The following is a 13,431-nucleotide window of genomic DNA, read 5'->3' on the forward strand; positions in this document are numbered from 1 at the left end:
TTGTTTCTTATCAAACCGTCCACCTCGAGACACTCGCGCTGAGCTTTCAAACTTCATGGATCGTTCATCATATGCTGTGGCGAAAACACGCTCAACGTAGGATAGTCGTAGCACCAGAGGGCGAGCCCCGCTAACGCGACACAATCATATCTACCATGACACTTCCATATATGCTACACGGTTCTGAGGGGACTCTGTACGAAAACTGTTCGCCGAGCTGTGGTGGGAGCTGCTGCTTGGGACTGAGGGCACCTGGTTCAGGGTAATTCAAACCTCAAAACAACCCATTATTAACTGCGTCCTCGCTTTCATCTGCATCCCAAAGTTCCAACACTGTGAGGGAAGTTCAGCCACTATAGTGATTAGATTCGACGTGCATTTTGGTATAGAGATGGAAGATTTCGGAAAGGATTCCGTTCATCATTCGGAAGGTTATGAATGAATGAAAGCGACTATATGCTGCAAAATTTGCTCGGGCTGGAGCAAAGAGTCGCTCGGCACAGTCAAATAAATGAAATGGTCAGTGTCGAAACATGTACAGCGGCCGTGGGCCAGGCTAACGGGGTTCAGAAAAGAGGTGACCTGATAAGACCTGATGCGACCAGAGATGAAGAAGTGAGCATATGTATGTACTGCTCTTGCTCAGCCATATTATTGCTGCGTGTTCGGAAACCAGAGAGCGAGAGAATTTTGTTGTGAGCTAGTATTATTGCTCGCAATACCCCATATAGGGTGGAACCAGGAGGTAAAATTGGTAACTCCTACGGTGTCGGATTTGCCGCGGATGTTCCGCCTTTTCCGTCTTCTACGCTTTCTCCCATTGTAGATTGCATAAGTAGTAACCTCATATGGAGGTGCGCTTACACCGAATAAACCCCACGCACTTAGGGAAACTAAACGAACTGTATATTAAACCATCGAAATGAAAGTATTTATATCTATGTCAGTAGTACAAGTCTAAAGATTATAAGAATCCTTCCCAGCCCAAGGAGCTCTCATCGTCCACATCTTAGCACACCCAGCATCAAGCTTTTGGGAACCTGGTTGATCCCATGAAATCATCGGGGAGGGATTTTCGGGGGTGGGGTTTCGGAATTTCAACGACGCATTCTATTTGCAGATACATGAGTTCCAGGAAACCAAAAGGGCTCTAGGAGAATGACAAAAACGCACCAAACCCAAACTTAAATGGATACCCGCCTGATCAGGTTTGTATTCATCCAACACGAGTTCCGGCTCAGCTTGACCACTAATACGCGCTTGGAGGATCTTCTCAATATTGCGCGCTACAACAGCGGCCTGGACGACCGCTGGCCTAGCAGCCTTGTGTGCCCCAGTGTCTGCTACGTCTCCCAATGCGAACACGTTGGGAAACCCAGGAGTGTCTGTATCAATTTGCAGAGTGGGTTTCACACGAATGAACCCGTGTTTGTCGACTGCGGAAGGGGCGAGGGAGAGAAGAGGGGAGGAGAGGGGAACTGAGCCTGTACAGAGGATCTAATGTGGTTATAGAAGTGGAGACATGAAAGAAATTACATAATAAGACTTACGACGAGATCTCCTCGTACAGAACCACCAGCGACGAATTCGATATCGAAATCCTCTTCTGTGGTATGTAGAGGGAAACCACCTTGGGGGATCACTACGCGTTTATCCAGGACGACGTCGATACCGAGTTCTTTGCATCTGTTTAGAGCGATTTCATGGAGGCCTTCGTGGAATCGATTGAGGAGGTGTGGACGAGAATGAATGAGAGTGACTTTTTTGGATTTAGTCGGCTCGTGTGTCTTGAGGTCAGTAGCGAGTTCTAGGGAGCTTAGGGTAAGTATTGATATTCATGTAAATGATTCATAAAACTCACGAATACCATACGCCCCACCACCCACAATTACAATATTCTTTGCCCTTTTCACATTCTCCTGATGAAATCTCGAAATTTCAACACCAGTTTTCTTATCCTGCCCCACCAACCCTTCAGGTCCAGGTCGTCCAGTTCCAGTCGCCAGGACCAAAAAGTCATATGGGATCGAGGTTCCTGCTCCAAGGATGACTTTGTCTGGAATGATAGATGTAGCGGCTTCGTGGATTATTTGAATGGAGTCAGATGGCAATTGTGTGTTATTAGTTTCCTCGATGGGAGGGTTGACGGAAGCTGAGAACGCTGAGGCATTGTTGGATCCTGGGGTATTGTATGGGATGAAAGCCTTTTGTTCGAATCCTGTAACAGCGTGTATACGAGGAAAGGCGAAGAGATGCTATATATACACCATTAACGTTTAACACCAGAAGGAACCGCGAATAATAACTCACTCTAAAATGTGAATTCTTCTCAATCAATACAACATTATGTGTCTTATAAACCCTCGGAGTAATTTCATCGACGACTTTACAACCTGCAGCGGTAAAAAGTTGACCAGAAGAAATTATTAGACCACAACGTATAAACGTACCGACATAACTTCCACCTATAACCACCACGTTTGGTTTACTCATATCAACCATGTTCCGAGGTCCAATGGCGTATGTTCTAGATATCGTCCTTGAGTTCCAGAGAGGAGATGTGTGCAATAATAAAACTCGAGGGTTTGAAGCAGGAACTAGACCCGCAGCGAACGTTGTTAATCGCAGAATTTTGAAGGATATCGACGTCGGTGAAGTGTAGAGAGGGGATAATGAAGACGTCTTTATAAGAATGGCGTTGAGATCCGAAAGTCATTTTTTACAAACTGCGGAGGTCGCACAAGCCAACTGTCGCGACTGGGACTAGGCCATTGAAACTTGAAAGTGACGTGGTTTAACGGCAGATTCTTCGTAATCTTATCTGATATGATACAATCCAGCTGACGATTTTATCCGTTATCTGTCTCCTAACATCCGTCACTCAATGTATACCTCCCAGAGTCCCAGTCCTCCCCGTCCTCCCCGGGCAACCGCTCAATGTTCAATCCCACTCTCATGCTGCGGTGACTAAAATATTGGATAAATCCATATACATTATATATCCAAGTACTACACTACAGTCCACTGATACTACCCGCTACACTCTCCACTGCATCTTTCAATTTGAGTGCTTCTCTCGTAACCAAATCATTCTCGTCTTCACAGCATTCCGCAATGAACGTAGCCGTTTCGGCTACGAAACCTGCACAAACATAAAAATTTTTTGTCAGAGCCCCAAAGTCCGGGAATGCGCCGGGAAGGAAATGAAACAAACCTAAGAGCTTGCTTCCATTTGCACGCCAAAGCGTTTCAGTACACGTCAAAGCGAACAACCTCGTCTTCACATCTTCCGACCGAGTGTGCATGAGAATATCCAAATTCATAGCCTTCAACACACTATCATCACCAACAGTCTCCGCCCCGGCGACAATGCATTCTTGCAGCAGCGTCTTCGCTTCGGAGATGTTTAGTTTTATGCAAACTGGAATTTGGGCGATGATTAGTGGGGAGAGCTGGGCGATCTTGTCGTCCCGCCAGAAGCCTGGAATCACGTGTATGAGATTATAGTTGAGAGAAGGGGAATTAGTTGGTACATACTTCCATCGTCACACGCTATGCTTTTAGTAAGTGTTTCCAAGACTGGTGGGAGGAGGAGTCCCAAGTTGTTGTCGTCCTCCATTTCTGCGGCGTTGGTGCAGCTTTTAAGAATTTCGATTGACGGAGGTAAGAGTATTGTCATGTAAGGATTCATCAAGCTCTAGCAAAAGTAGACAGTTTTTTTTTCAATGTGAGGAACGGCGATTATCAGAGAAATTCCAGAAATACCTTGAAGTAATCAACAAGTCCAATGTACACGCGATAAAACATGATCTTGGTATTGATATCTAAGCAAGGGATGATAAAGATTATTATTAAAGATGTCTTGAAAAATGTTCCATTAGATAAATCACTTACCACTCTCTCCTGCAAAGGCCCAATCGTATAACCGCCTGAAAAGCGGACGGAATGTCGGTTCATTCAACTTCACCACGAGCTCGACGAACGCAGATATCGTTGAAGCGCTTGCCTAAAAATAAGAATATCATATTAACAAATGAGACCACCGAGGGGGATGATCATCCCATGAATGAAATTGCATAATTTACCGTGCCAAGTGTTGTACCAGAATCTCTGACTACCCCGAAAGCACTCAGGAAGATATTAAATAATGGACGTAGGTTTTCCTGAATTGCAGGCCTAGCCGCACTGCGAAGTGACCGTTTCACAAGGTCAAAGTACTCTACTAAAGCGCCCTGTAAGATAAGATAATATTAATCAATGTTGATTATTTCTGATTACTCGTGTAGCAAAAGGGTTACTGACTGTGTTAGGCGCGATCTCCAACGACCGCCATATATCACATAAGGTCGGCAACAGAACCTTACTAGGAGCCTTCTTTGCGATGGATCTCATGAAATTAGAAACAATTTGTACTGCGGGGGATTTGGCAGTAGAACCACCCCCGCAATGGTCGAGGTAGAGTTTGATGACGTGGTTGAGTTCGGTCGTACTCCAGAAGGTTGGGATAGCGGTTAATAAGTTGTGTAGAAGCTGCACTGTGTCTTCGGTAAGTCCTAGCAAGAAAAAAGTCACGTCGTCAACGAAAAAATTGCTAATGGCAGGAGGAGTAACAATAGCAAACCTTCTGGACCTTCTCGAAGTACATTCACTGCCCGAGAAACGATATCCCGTAAATACGGTATGAGGCGAGGACCCAGTTTAGAACTGTTTTTTTGGTTCAGTCAGGACAAAAATATGGGGAGGCTGATAATTTTTGAATAGAAGAACATACGGAAGTGTTATCAAAGCTCGGACAGCGGCGGATACAACATTCTCTGGATTTGATTTGACGTCCACAGCACCGACTAACAGAGGCACTAACGCTGTCACAGCGCTTTCCTCTCCAGGGCACAACGTCGATCCGATAGCTCGGATAGCATTGAAAGCCGAAGTCGTAATAGTCGTAGTTGTAGTAGGAGCGGTGGAGTGCTTGGGCTGATGGGATAATAATACTTTATGCACGATGCCACAGATTTTTAGGATGACAACAGAGACAGGACCTTGACGGACAGAAACTGCAATACGCGGTAAGCGAGTGCTGAAAAGGGAAAGTGCGCCTTCTTGGATCTGGTGATAACACATAGATACCGCGGGTCAGTTGTAAATAAGATGAAGATGGATCTTCTTACCAGATGATCATTGTTTGAAAGCATGAGCAAAACTGTGTCGATAAAGTCGACCGCAGACATGACACTGAGAACACGGTTGAGCGATAACCGTGCACTTGTAGCGATATCTTCGATCTTCGCCTCGGAGCTACCACCGGAAATGTTCTTGGTAGAGAGTGCAATGAGAATAGAAACAACGTCACTAAGGTTGCTGCTGTCTTGTGGCGGCGGTTGAGCATCATCCATGACACCGGTGTTGTTTTGAGATTTCGAAGAAGTGGAAGCAGGAAACGTCTTCGCAGCGAATCCGACAAAGGTGATGATGGCTTGAGCACGGCGTCTGAACACTACTGCTGGTGAAACTGAGTGTTCTTCCAGTCTGATATGAGGCAGGTGAGTATCGTATTTGATTGGACAATTTTTATGGTGTAATATCAGGTTACGTACGACGAGTCATCCAGGAGAGTTTTTTCTGCATCACTAGGCGATATCGCCCACCCTAATAACCGTTCACTTTCGCGAAGCATTTCTGCCAATACCTGTTTCTTTCAGTTGGTGGCTGTACACGAGCAAACTCGCGAGATACTACTCACCAAAACCTGAAGCCACGGTTCGAAGTGATGCACGAGGGCTGTTGGTAACGCCAACGCACTCTGCGCATCGGTGTCCTTTTCTTTCCCTTTCCCTTTGTTCTTAGCCCCGAGAAGGTATTGCTGGCTTCGCACGATCTTGTTTGCTGACTTTTCGATTAAGAAGAGGCAGACCGGAGCAAGGAAGTCCTTCGGCCCCAGAACGGTTACGAGGTGGGAGAAAAAGCTACCATGATAGCATTTAGCAAAAGTCGTTGCAAATTATGGTCAGACTACTACTCACTTTGTTCTACGATGTCTTGGGATATGATTCGCAGCATCCGTGAACACCCTCAAAAAGTCCCTGGCTCCAATGTACAAGTCTAAACCGCCAGAAGGATGGGACTCTTTCAGCGAAGAGACCATCACGGGAACAATGCTGTCGACAGTCTGGAAGAATGTTCACTGAGAGTGAATACGGCTGGTTTACCGGATCTGCACTCACTTTTTGAACAATTCCCCATCCGTACCCATCATCTCTACTCAACATACTCATTCCGCCTCCTATTTCGATCCCTGCTTTTGAACCTCCCCCAGCCATAGCAGCAGCACCCACACCCATGAATGTAAAGACTGGCATAACATTCCGCAACACACTCTCCGGTGCTAGCCTGGCCAGCCCCGCAATAAGCAGAAGGGCCTGATGGAGAGTTTGTGGGTTGACTGAGACGCGAATAATTTCTACCAGCACATCTAGCCGGATTGGGGTTGGCGAAAGATTCGGGGGATCCCGCACACCGGCGGCGACACCGTCAATACTTGCCATGATGTTTTGGCATATAAATTCGACGGATGAAGCACTATTGATGGAGGCTCCTGAAGCTTGGAACCGTACAATCTGAGATAAACTTTCCAGTAAGTGGGTGATGAGATCAAAAGAGTGAGGTAGAGTTTCGAGGTCGGATTTTGTAGTTGAGTTTGCAACGGATGTAACGGATAGTGACGCTAGCACTTCGGCGAGGATTGCTAAACGTTGGAATGGACCAGTTCGTTCTTCAGTTGGCAGCTCGACAGCGCTGAAGATGACTGAGTTTGATGAAAACTTGACTGGAAAAGCGCAGACGTACAGGTCAGTTTGAGAGGGTTCCACCCTGGCTTTCTTTAATTTCGGCCCTGAGGTCAACTCGTCTCCTTCAACAATCTCTCCCAAAGCCTTGGAGTATTTATCTAGCACGGTGATGATGATATATGCTTGTTCATTTATTGAAGAACCGAGTAGCCTTCCAAGTAACGATTTGACGGAGACATTCTACGCTATATTCAGAACAACAGGTCGGATACGAAGGATCGCAGACATACCTCGTCGTCCATTTGTCCTTTGCTATCGGCAGCCACAGCGGCTTCAATCACAACATATACGAGTTCTACCCGTTGATCTTTTCGTAAACCAGTGGATTTGGAATTCCATATCTTCGTCGTACATTCGAAAAGTACAAGGCGTAAAGCCGCGAGAGTATCTGTAGCATTGGAAGCAAATAGACAACATTAGCAAACTAATGGGAAGGAACCTTGATAGTGAGTATACCATCGCCCCCGAATGACTTCGCTAACATTCCGCACAACAGAGTCCAAGGTTTGTTCCCTTTGTACTCAGCGTCGTCCAGGTCAAATATGCCTGGATGCCCAAAAACTATTTTGGTGGCCAGCTTTGCGGCATTAGTCACCGGTGAACTTTTCCAGCCTTTCCTTCCTTCCTTTGTTTTATCAGATATTCCATTTTGGTCGGTAGCCACGACGGCGTATAGGAAAGGGAGGAGAAGTAATGCCGCTGTTATTTCCGGCAGCGCTTTTCTTTTGGTCCGCGGAACACTTTTTGCCGTGCTCAAAGAACGTTGTTGAGCCGCGACGAAGCAAGGCGTCATTACTCGTAGCAAATCAATTTGAGGCTTCGGAAGTATGTCGAGAGCATTGACATGGGAAAGGAGGTAGCATAGAATGTGTGTGCGGTATTTAATTGATTCTTTTTCTTGATTGTCATCCCTGGAACATCCGAGAACATCGTCAAGGAGGAAAGAAGCGAAATCGGCTGAAACTCACGTAGAGGCAAACTGCTCTGCATGCCAAGCTCCGATATAATCCCCATCAGCCAAAAAATGGTCTTTGATTCCAGAAAGAGTGGACACGTAAGCAGCGAGGTCATCCGGAGAAAGGTATTGCAACTCCGCTTCAGCTCTCTTATTACCTATATTTTGGGGATTTGAACTCTACAAAAAAAATTACAAGAGAATAACACACCGTAGACTCTGTCAAAAGCATACACCACATCGAATTTCTTCCTCTTGTTGTTTCCATCGACACTCAACACCGTCAATGTGCTCAAGCACTCTACCGCCGCTTTTCGGACTTCCTGCACTGAAGACGACAGAGCTATAACGACCATTGGAACCAGAATTTGAAAATCTACTACAGCCTTTCCAGCTGATGGTGTGATGGTATGAGCTTGAAGGAATGCCGCGAGATGATACAGCGCGAAGCTCCCCAGCGTCGATATATCCTCATCTTCTGTGTCCGATTTGCAACAAAATTGTAGCCAGATGCTGGAAAGGAAGACGCCTACCTCTCCACCCAAGTTGGCAAATAGTGTGCGAATTACATGTATTCTTGCTTGGGGGGAGCCACTCATTGTGGTATTTGCGAAGAGATATAATTGTTGCAGCAGAGAAGCATAAGGATCAGGTTTGGATTCTGGATGAACCCAATTGACAGCTCCCATTTCTGTCCCAGACGGTTGAAGGGCAGCAATATCAGATAGAATAGCGACATAAAGAAGACTTTCAGTAGTGCGACTGTTCGGCTTGTTCACCACCTGAGCAGCAAGTTTCGTGGTCAAAGTATCTTCGAGCTCATCTTCTTCCATCTCCGGTAATTGTTGAAAGTGCTTTTGGCGAGAGAAGGCATCAACAATCCGCGTCGCAAAATGGATGGTAGCGTCAGAACTTTTGAGAAGTTCGCGAATGATCAAGAGGGCGAGCACTCTAACGTGAGAGTTCGGATCGGTTAGCTTGCTAATCACTTCCATACAGTCGATGTCCTTGTTTTGTGAAGATTGTATATTGCCTGGAAAACGAAAGGCCATTAATGACTATCAATAAAAATCCCGGTGTACGCACTAGCGATCCGTCCTGTCAAAATTGCATTCAGCGTTTGTAACCGTTCGGCCTCCCCTCCTTCAGCCACAGACGATATAGCTTCCGCACATCCGGCAATCCACGCGTGACTGTTCTTGGCTTCTCCGAGTATATCCCAAACAGCATCAGCAGTCTTTCCTCTTGGTTTTGAGTAGAGAAGGTAAGGAAATATAAGGCGATGGAAGACATCATTACTCCAATTGCTGTCCCAGTCCGGATTGGCCGATGCCAGCTTGTTGACAATGAACGTCAAATGAGCTCTAACAACGGGGCGTTTGGGAGGTTTGGTGGCATCAGACGCAGGAGACCCCGGATGAGGAGGAGCAGGGAATAGAACACCGGAGACTAATTCAAGGTATTGAGTAGCATTATCCTTCGTAGATATGACGACATCGAAGAAGCTCCTTCCCCCATTGCTGTGGTCGTACAAAGCTTCAATTACACCAACGTCGGAATCAATTACTCGAGCTGAAAGCGCCTCATATATCGATTTCAGATCGACACCGGCATCCGCGGTTTGGAAGAGACCCAACAAGGATCTAACCCCACTCAAGCGAACACTAGTGTCTGCATTCGAAGACGCCAATAACGCATCACGGAGTTTCGAGGGCGATTTTGAGGTGACACTTCCGAGGGATAGTGACGAGACGAGCTCATCGATCTTAGTTAGGTCAATTTCTTCAATATCATCGGCTCCTTGAAGATTGTCCCGTGCGTATTTCAAGATTTCAGGGTATCTTTGATGTAGTATGGATAGCAAGGAGTGTACGCTGGCGGAAATAAAGGAGGACCGACAAGAGGAGCGAAGGAGCAGGGAAGTAACATGCCGCATGAATGATGTTGGAGGAGGCAATGCAGAAACGAGGATGGTTTCGAGTGTGAGGAGGGCTCCGGAAGCTTGCTCGGTGTCCGTTGAGTTCAATCTGTAACATACAAGTCAACTTACAAGACCGGTGCAGTAGATCCAGCTTACCTTTCAACTAAGATTGCTGAAAACGGTGCAATAACTTTCTCAGCGCCATCCCAGGATCCAAGGGCAGTCACAATCTCCTGAAGGAATTCACTAGAGTTCAAGATGAGCGTAAATATATTACCAAGGGATCGACATGACTTACGGAACGGCGAACATTCTATCGAGCATGTCAGCCGATACATCAGAGTCTAGAAGCACATTCTGAGTGCCGCAAAACGCAACCAGGGTCTTCACTAACTGTTGCGCGCTGATGCCAGTCCCTGGTGCTGCAGCGTTGACCATAGAGGAAATAATGACCTTTAAGGCAGGAGGAGTAAGTGAGCAGGGAGCTTGTGATGAAATGGTGGCAAGAAGGATATATGAGGTGAGCTATGTGATGATATGAATTTTCATTGTCGCAAGATGATATTTCGAAGAACTGACTATCGTGTCCCGTTCTACATTATCGTATCTTTCACCCTTTCCGCTTTTTGAATTTGCCTTCGGTTTGAACTTCGGGATTGCAGATAACGGTTCAATAATCGCAGCGAATACCAAGGCAGACGTGCCTTCCGACATACCCTTGGCTCCGTGAGACCCATGTGCGAGGATAAAATCGTGCATCGTTGCAGCCCAAAACGCGACCAACGTTCGGAAAAACTTGCCTCCTGAGAACAAACCATCCTTGTGTCCTTTTAGTGCTTCTCCTAGAAGCCGTACTACCAGTCTCGCGATATCTCCGTTGCGAAGCATAGCCCGTACTAGAGCTTTCCTTGGGAGGACCAGATCAGCCTGTGATGTGGGCTTTTGAGCCTGCTTTTGGTGCGGAACGAGAAACTTGAACATCGGTTCTTTGTCAAGGTGAAGAATAGTAAGCATCTTTCCCCAGTTCTGTGTTTCGTGGTACGGCAGAAACAAGGCGACAAGAGCTCGGACGTTGAATTCATTGACACGAAATCGGCGTACAAGCCATTCCAGCACCTTTGATGCAGCACCTTCCAGCAAATACGCGCCCAATTCCTGCAAGCAACCTTCCAATGCCATGTCCAGCTCCCGAACAGCCTCGGCTGCAAGTAACGTCCGATCCACATTCCTTGCATGATAAGAAAATAAGTTTTCTTCATATATACTCAGTCTCGGATTCAATGTCGCCAAGGCTTCGAATCCGCTGCGTCCAAGGGCGAATATAGAATCAAGGTCGTATTCTGAGGCATCTCGTCCATTGGCGAAAAGATAGGATTCAACGGAAGCGTGTTTCCCACGAGTGCGACTACGATCTAGAAGAATCTGAGCATTCTGCGAGGCCTGTGAGGCGAGTTGCGATGCTAAAGCAGTCGGCATCCCTCACTGAGGATTTTGGGTGGTGGCAAAAAGGAACAAAATTTTTGTTACATACGGCAGGCAGATAGGGCGCTTACTCTCACGTCGCGTCCTGTCCTGCTATCTACTACAACTGTCTTGAATCAGTGCGGCTATTCATTCTGGGTACTGAGGTTGACGTCGAAGCTAAAGCTCGAAGCCTCAAGCGGTTTCGTAAATCTTGATTTAATCTCTCTGTCGTTGCTGTTCAGGCGCTCAAACTGTATCTATGTCTTGGGTCTGGGGAACTTCCACTCCGCCACCTGTCTCCTCTGCTGTTTTTTCCGTCTCTGGTTCTATCGTCATATCTGCACCTCCAGAGAAAGTATGGCAAACTCTCCTGGACTTTGACTCTTACAAGCAATGGTAGGCCAAGTGGCACCTTATCTTCTTCGCTCACTTTTTCTTCTCAGGAACCCATTCGTTCGTTCCCAAATAATCCTGAACAATCCCAATTCGGCACCTCTCTCCGTCGGACATCACATCAAACTGTACCCTGTACATCTTCCTCCAACACTAGATGACGCCAACGTCGGACTACTGCAAACGAGCTCCGTCCTCGCCGAGGTCACGGTCCTGGACCATAATAACCATCGTGTTGCATGGAGAATAGCAGGTATGCTCCCAAGATGGATGCTAGATGCTGAACGGTGGCAGATGGTTACTGTCGAAGAAAGTGGAGGAGCAGGAGTCGATGTAAAATGCAAGTATGAGTCCTATGAAGTGTTCAAGGGGATCCTCGCATATGTTGTACGGTGGTATGTTGGGAAGGAACTTACGATGGGAGTCAATGCGATGGCAGAGGGACTTAAACGTAGAGCTGAACAAAATTAGGTGTGGACAACATTATAAGTACATGAACTATTCGCGAGGCTCATTAGTTCATAGCTTTGGTAATCGGATAGCTACGAATTTAATTTCTACACGGTATACCCACTCCTCAGTAGAGTTGCTGTCCAAATATTGCGCGACGTGTTCTAGAAGAATAAACAAGTCATTTTCGGCCTCCACTCTGATTTTCAGCAGCTCTCATTAACGAAGCTCTTTGGTCTTGCTCTTCTTCTCCAACTAGATACTGAATTCTTCGTTCGGGTGAGCTTACAGCTTCCAGAAGAATGAAAGACAGAGCAAATAACGATCTCATTGGCCTGTAAGCTACTGGCCAGAATTATGAGGACTGAAGATAAATTCATAGTACGAGCAAAATTACAGAAAAAGGGCAAACATTCATTAACGAACTGTATGCAAATCGAGGATCGCACACGAGGTTTCTTTTCCTACTCTGGCGAATCAACTGCTAACTGCTAGCCTAGCACCTTCGCCTACGCAATCTCAGCAACACTCGTCGTCTCATTTACGAATGAATTCATCATGTCCTATGGTGGTTGATGCCCAGACATTGTTCGGAGTGGTGCTGCCGGTCAGCAGCCACTGGGTGATTATAGTCTCGGAACCGCCTTTGTTAAAGTATTGACCGCTCCAAGTTGTGGTAGAATGTGCATTGAGGTACTTGTTCTTCCACGTCACAACCCAGCCAACGGAAACGCCTCTGCCCGCGGGTGGGAGCGTATCAAATCGGCCGGTGAGGTTGTAGAAACTCAAAGCGTTACCGACAGCGGAATTGTATTGCCCGCTGAGACCGCCTTCCAGGTCTGCGATCAGTGTAACGGTCGAGCCAAGCTCGTTGATCCAGGTTCCGGAGAGTTCACCAACAATGTGCCCCAATGTCGCTGTAGGAGCTACAGTTTCCAAGTTCATGGAAAGCTGGTTTCCGACTTGTGGCAATTCAGATGCCGTAGGAGCTACAGTTTTCAACGTTGTAAGTACCCAAGAAAAGATAAAACGACTAGGTACTAACCACCGGAGACACAGGAGAGGCCAAGAACAAGAAGGGTAACAAGGGAACGAGTCATTGCTTAAGCTCTGAACCCGCGCGGAATGAGTAATCTTTTCAATCGGATGTATCGAACAAGCTTTGGCCGGAGACTTACGATTTACTTGTGAGATAAACGTTAAGTTCTGGGTGCTTCCTGGGTACTTACTTTTGAGTGAAGTATGGGTCCTTTATTCAGGGTATGTTAGATTGAGTCGTGAATCCGAGTAGAACAGTCTGAAAACCTTTTTGGCACTTTAGCATTTAGGCCCGTACTTGCCTTCATCCGACAGCTATGAACATAGGAAGGAAGGAAGGAAGCATGTTATATGAATAAACTGAT

General features: G+C 46.5%; 4 protein-coding genes across 4 annotated transcripts; 1 reads left to right on the forward strand and 3 right to left on the reverse strand.

Annotated features, from left to right (window-relative positions):
• Positions 1-856: 856 nt before the first annotated feature.
• On the reverse strand, positions 857-2,957 carry C8R40DRAFT_1116438 (uncharacterized protein). Its single transcript, XM_046228612.1, has 6 exons — positions 2,451-2,957; positions 2,311-2,393; positions 1,862-2,255; positions 1,551-1,807; positions 1,174-1,497; positions 857-1,110 (listed from the first exon to the last, which is right to left on the reverse strand). The coding sequence occupies exons 1-6, from the start codon at positions 2,500-2,502 to the stop codon at positions 958-960; spliced, it is 1,263 nt and encodes a 420-aa protein (XP_046083750.1). The 5' UTR covers positions 2,503-2,957; the 3' UTR covers positions 857-957.
• C8R40DRAFT_1116440 (armadillo-type protein) lies at positions 2,958-11,259 on the reverse strand. The gene is made up of 23 exons (XM_046228613.1): positions 10,301-11,259; positions 10,020-10,246; positions 9,878-9,967; positions 8,887-9,827; positions 8,012-8,833; positions 7,814-7,958; positions 7,302-7,756; positions 7,076-7,233; positions 6,844-7,025; positions 6,222-6,792; positions 6,021-6,166; positions 5,741-5,963; positions 5,595-5,686; positions 5,169-5,526; positions 4,772-5,106; positions 4,622-4,704; positions 4,303-4,553; positions 4,086-4,232; positions 3,895-4,006; positions 3,766-3,824; positions 3,538-3,697; positions 3,215-3,481; positions 2,958-3,142 (listed from the first exon to the last, which is right to left on the reverse strand). The coding sequence occupies exons 1-23, from the start codon at positions 11,195-11,197 to the stop codon at positions 3,015-3,017; spliced, it is 6,849 nt and encodes a 2,282-aa protein (XP_046083751.1). The 5' UTR covers positions 11,198-11,259; the 3' UTR covers positions 2,958-3,014.
• Positions 11,260-11,480: 221 nt separating this feature from the next.
• Positions 11,481-12,040, forward strand: C8R40DRAFT_999892 (uncharacterized protein; the record flags this gene model as incomplete). Its single annotated transcript, XM_046236815.1, has 2 exons — positions 11,481-11,581; positions 11,629-12,040. Coding segments are annotated over 2 exons (513 nt in total), but the record flags the coding sequence as incomplete, so codon positions are not given.
• A 525-nt stretch (positions 12,041-12,565) lies between these two features.
• C8R40DRAFT_1071586 (Avidin/streptavidin) lies at positions 12,566-13,128 on the reverse strand (the record flags this gene model as incomplete). Its single annotated transcript, XM_046226347.1, has 2 exons — positions 12,566-13,017; positions 13,074-13,128. The coding sequence occupies 2 exons, from the start codon at positions 13,126-13,128 to the stop codon at positions 12,566-12,568; spliced, it is 507 nt and encodes a 168-aa protein (XP_046083753.1).
• Between the last annotated feature and the right edge of the window lie 303 nt (positions 13,129-13,431).

Source organism: Lentinula edodes (assembly GCF_021015755.1).
Source record: "Lentinula edodes strain Le(Bin) 0899 ss11 chromosome Unknown C8R40scaffold_30, whole genome shotgun sequence".
NCBI classification, from domain to species: Eukaryota; Fungi; Basidiomycota; class Agaricomycetes; order Agaricales; family Omphalotaceae; genus Lentinula; species Lentinula edodes.

Excerpts from the sequence above, each read along its gene's own strand:
- C8R40DRAFT_1116440 (XM_046228613.1), bottom strand. The coding sequence starts at position 11,197 with ATGCCGACTGCTTTAGCATCGCAACTCGCCTCACAGGCCTCGCAGAAT. Across the intron at positions 8,834-8,886 it reads TTTGACAGGACGGATCGCTA|GCAATATACAATCTTCACAA; the intron begins GTGCGTACACCG and ends TTCGTTTTCCAG. Across the intron at positions 7,026-7,075 it reads AAGGACAAATGGACGACGAG|AATGTCTCCGTCAAATCGTT; the intron begins GTATGTCTGCGA and ends AATATAGCGTAG.
- C8R40DRAFT_1116438 (XM_046228612.1), bottom strand. The coding sequence starts at position 2,502 with ATGGTTGATATGAGTAAACCAAACGTGGTGGTTATAGGTGGAAGTTAT. Across the intron at positions 2,256-2,310 it reads AGAAGAATTCACATTTTAGA|CATCTCTTCGCCTTTCCTCG; the intron begins GTGAGTTATTAT and ends GTGTATATATAG. Across the intron at positions 1,111-1,173 it reads TCCATTTAAGTTTGGGTTTG|AATGCGTCGTTGAAATTCCG; the intron begins GTGCGTTTTTGT and ends ATCTGCAAATAG.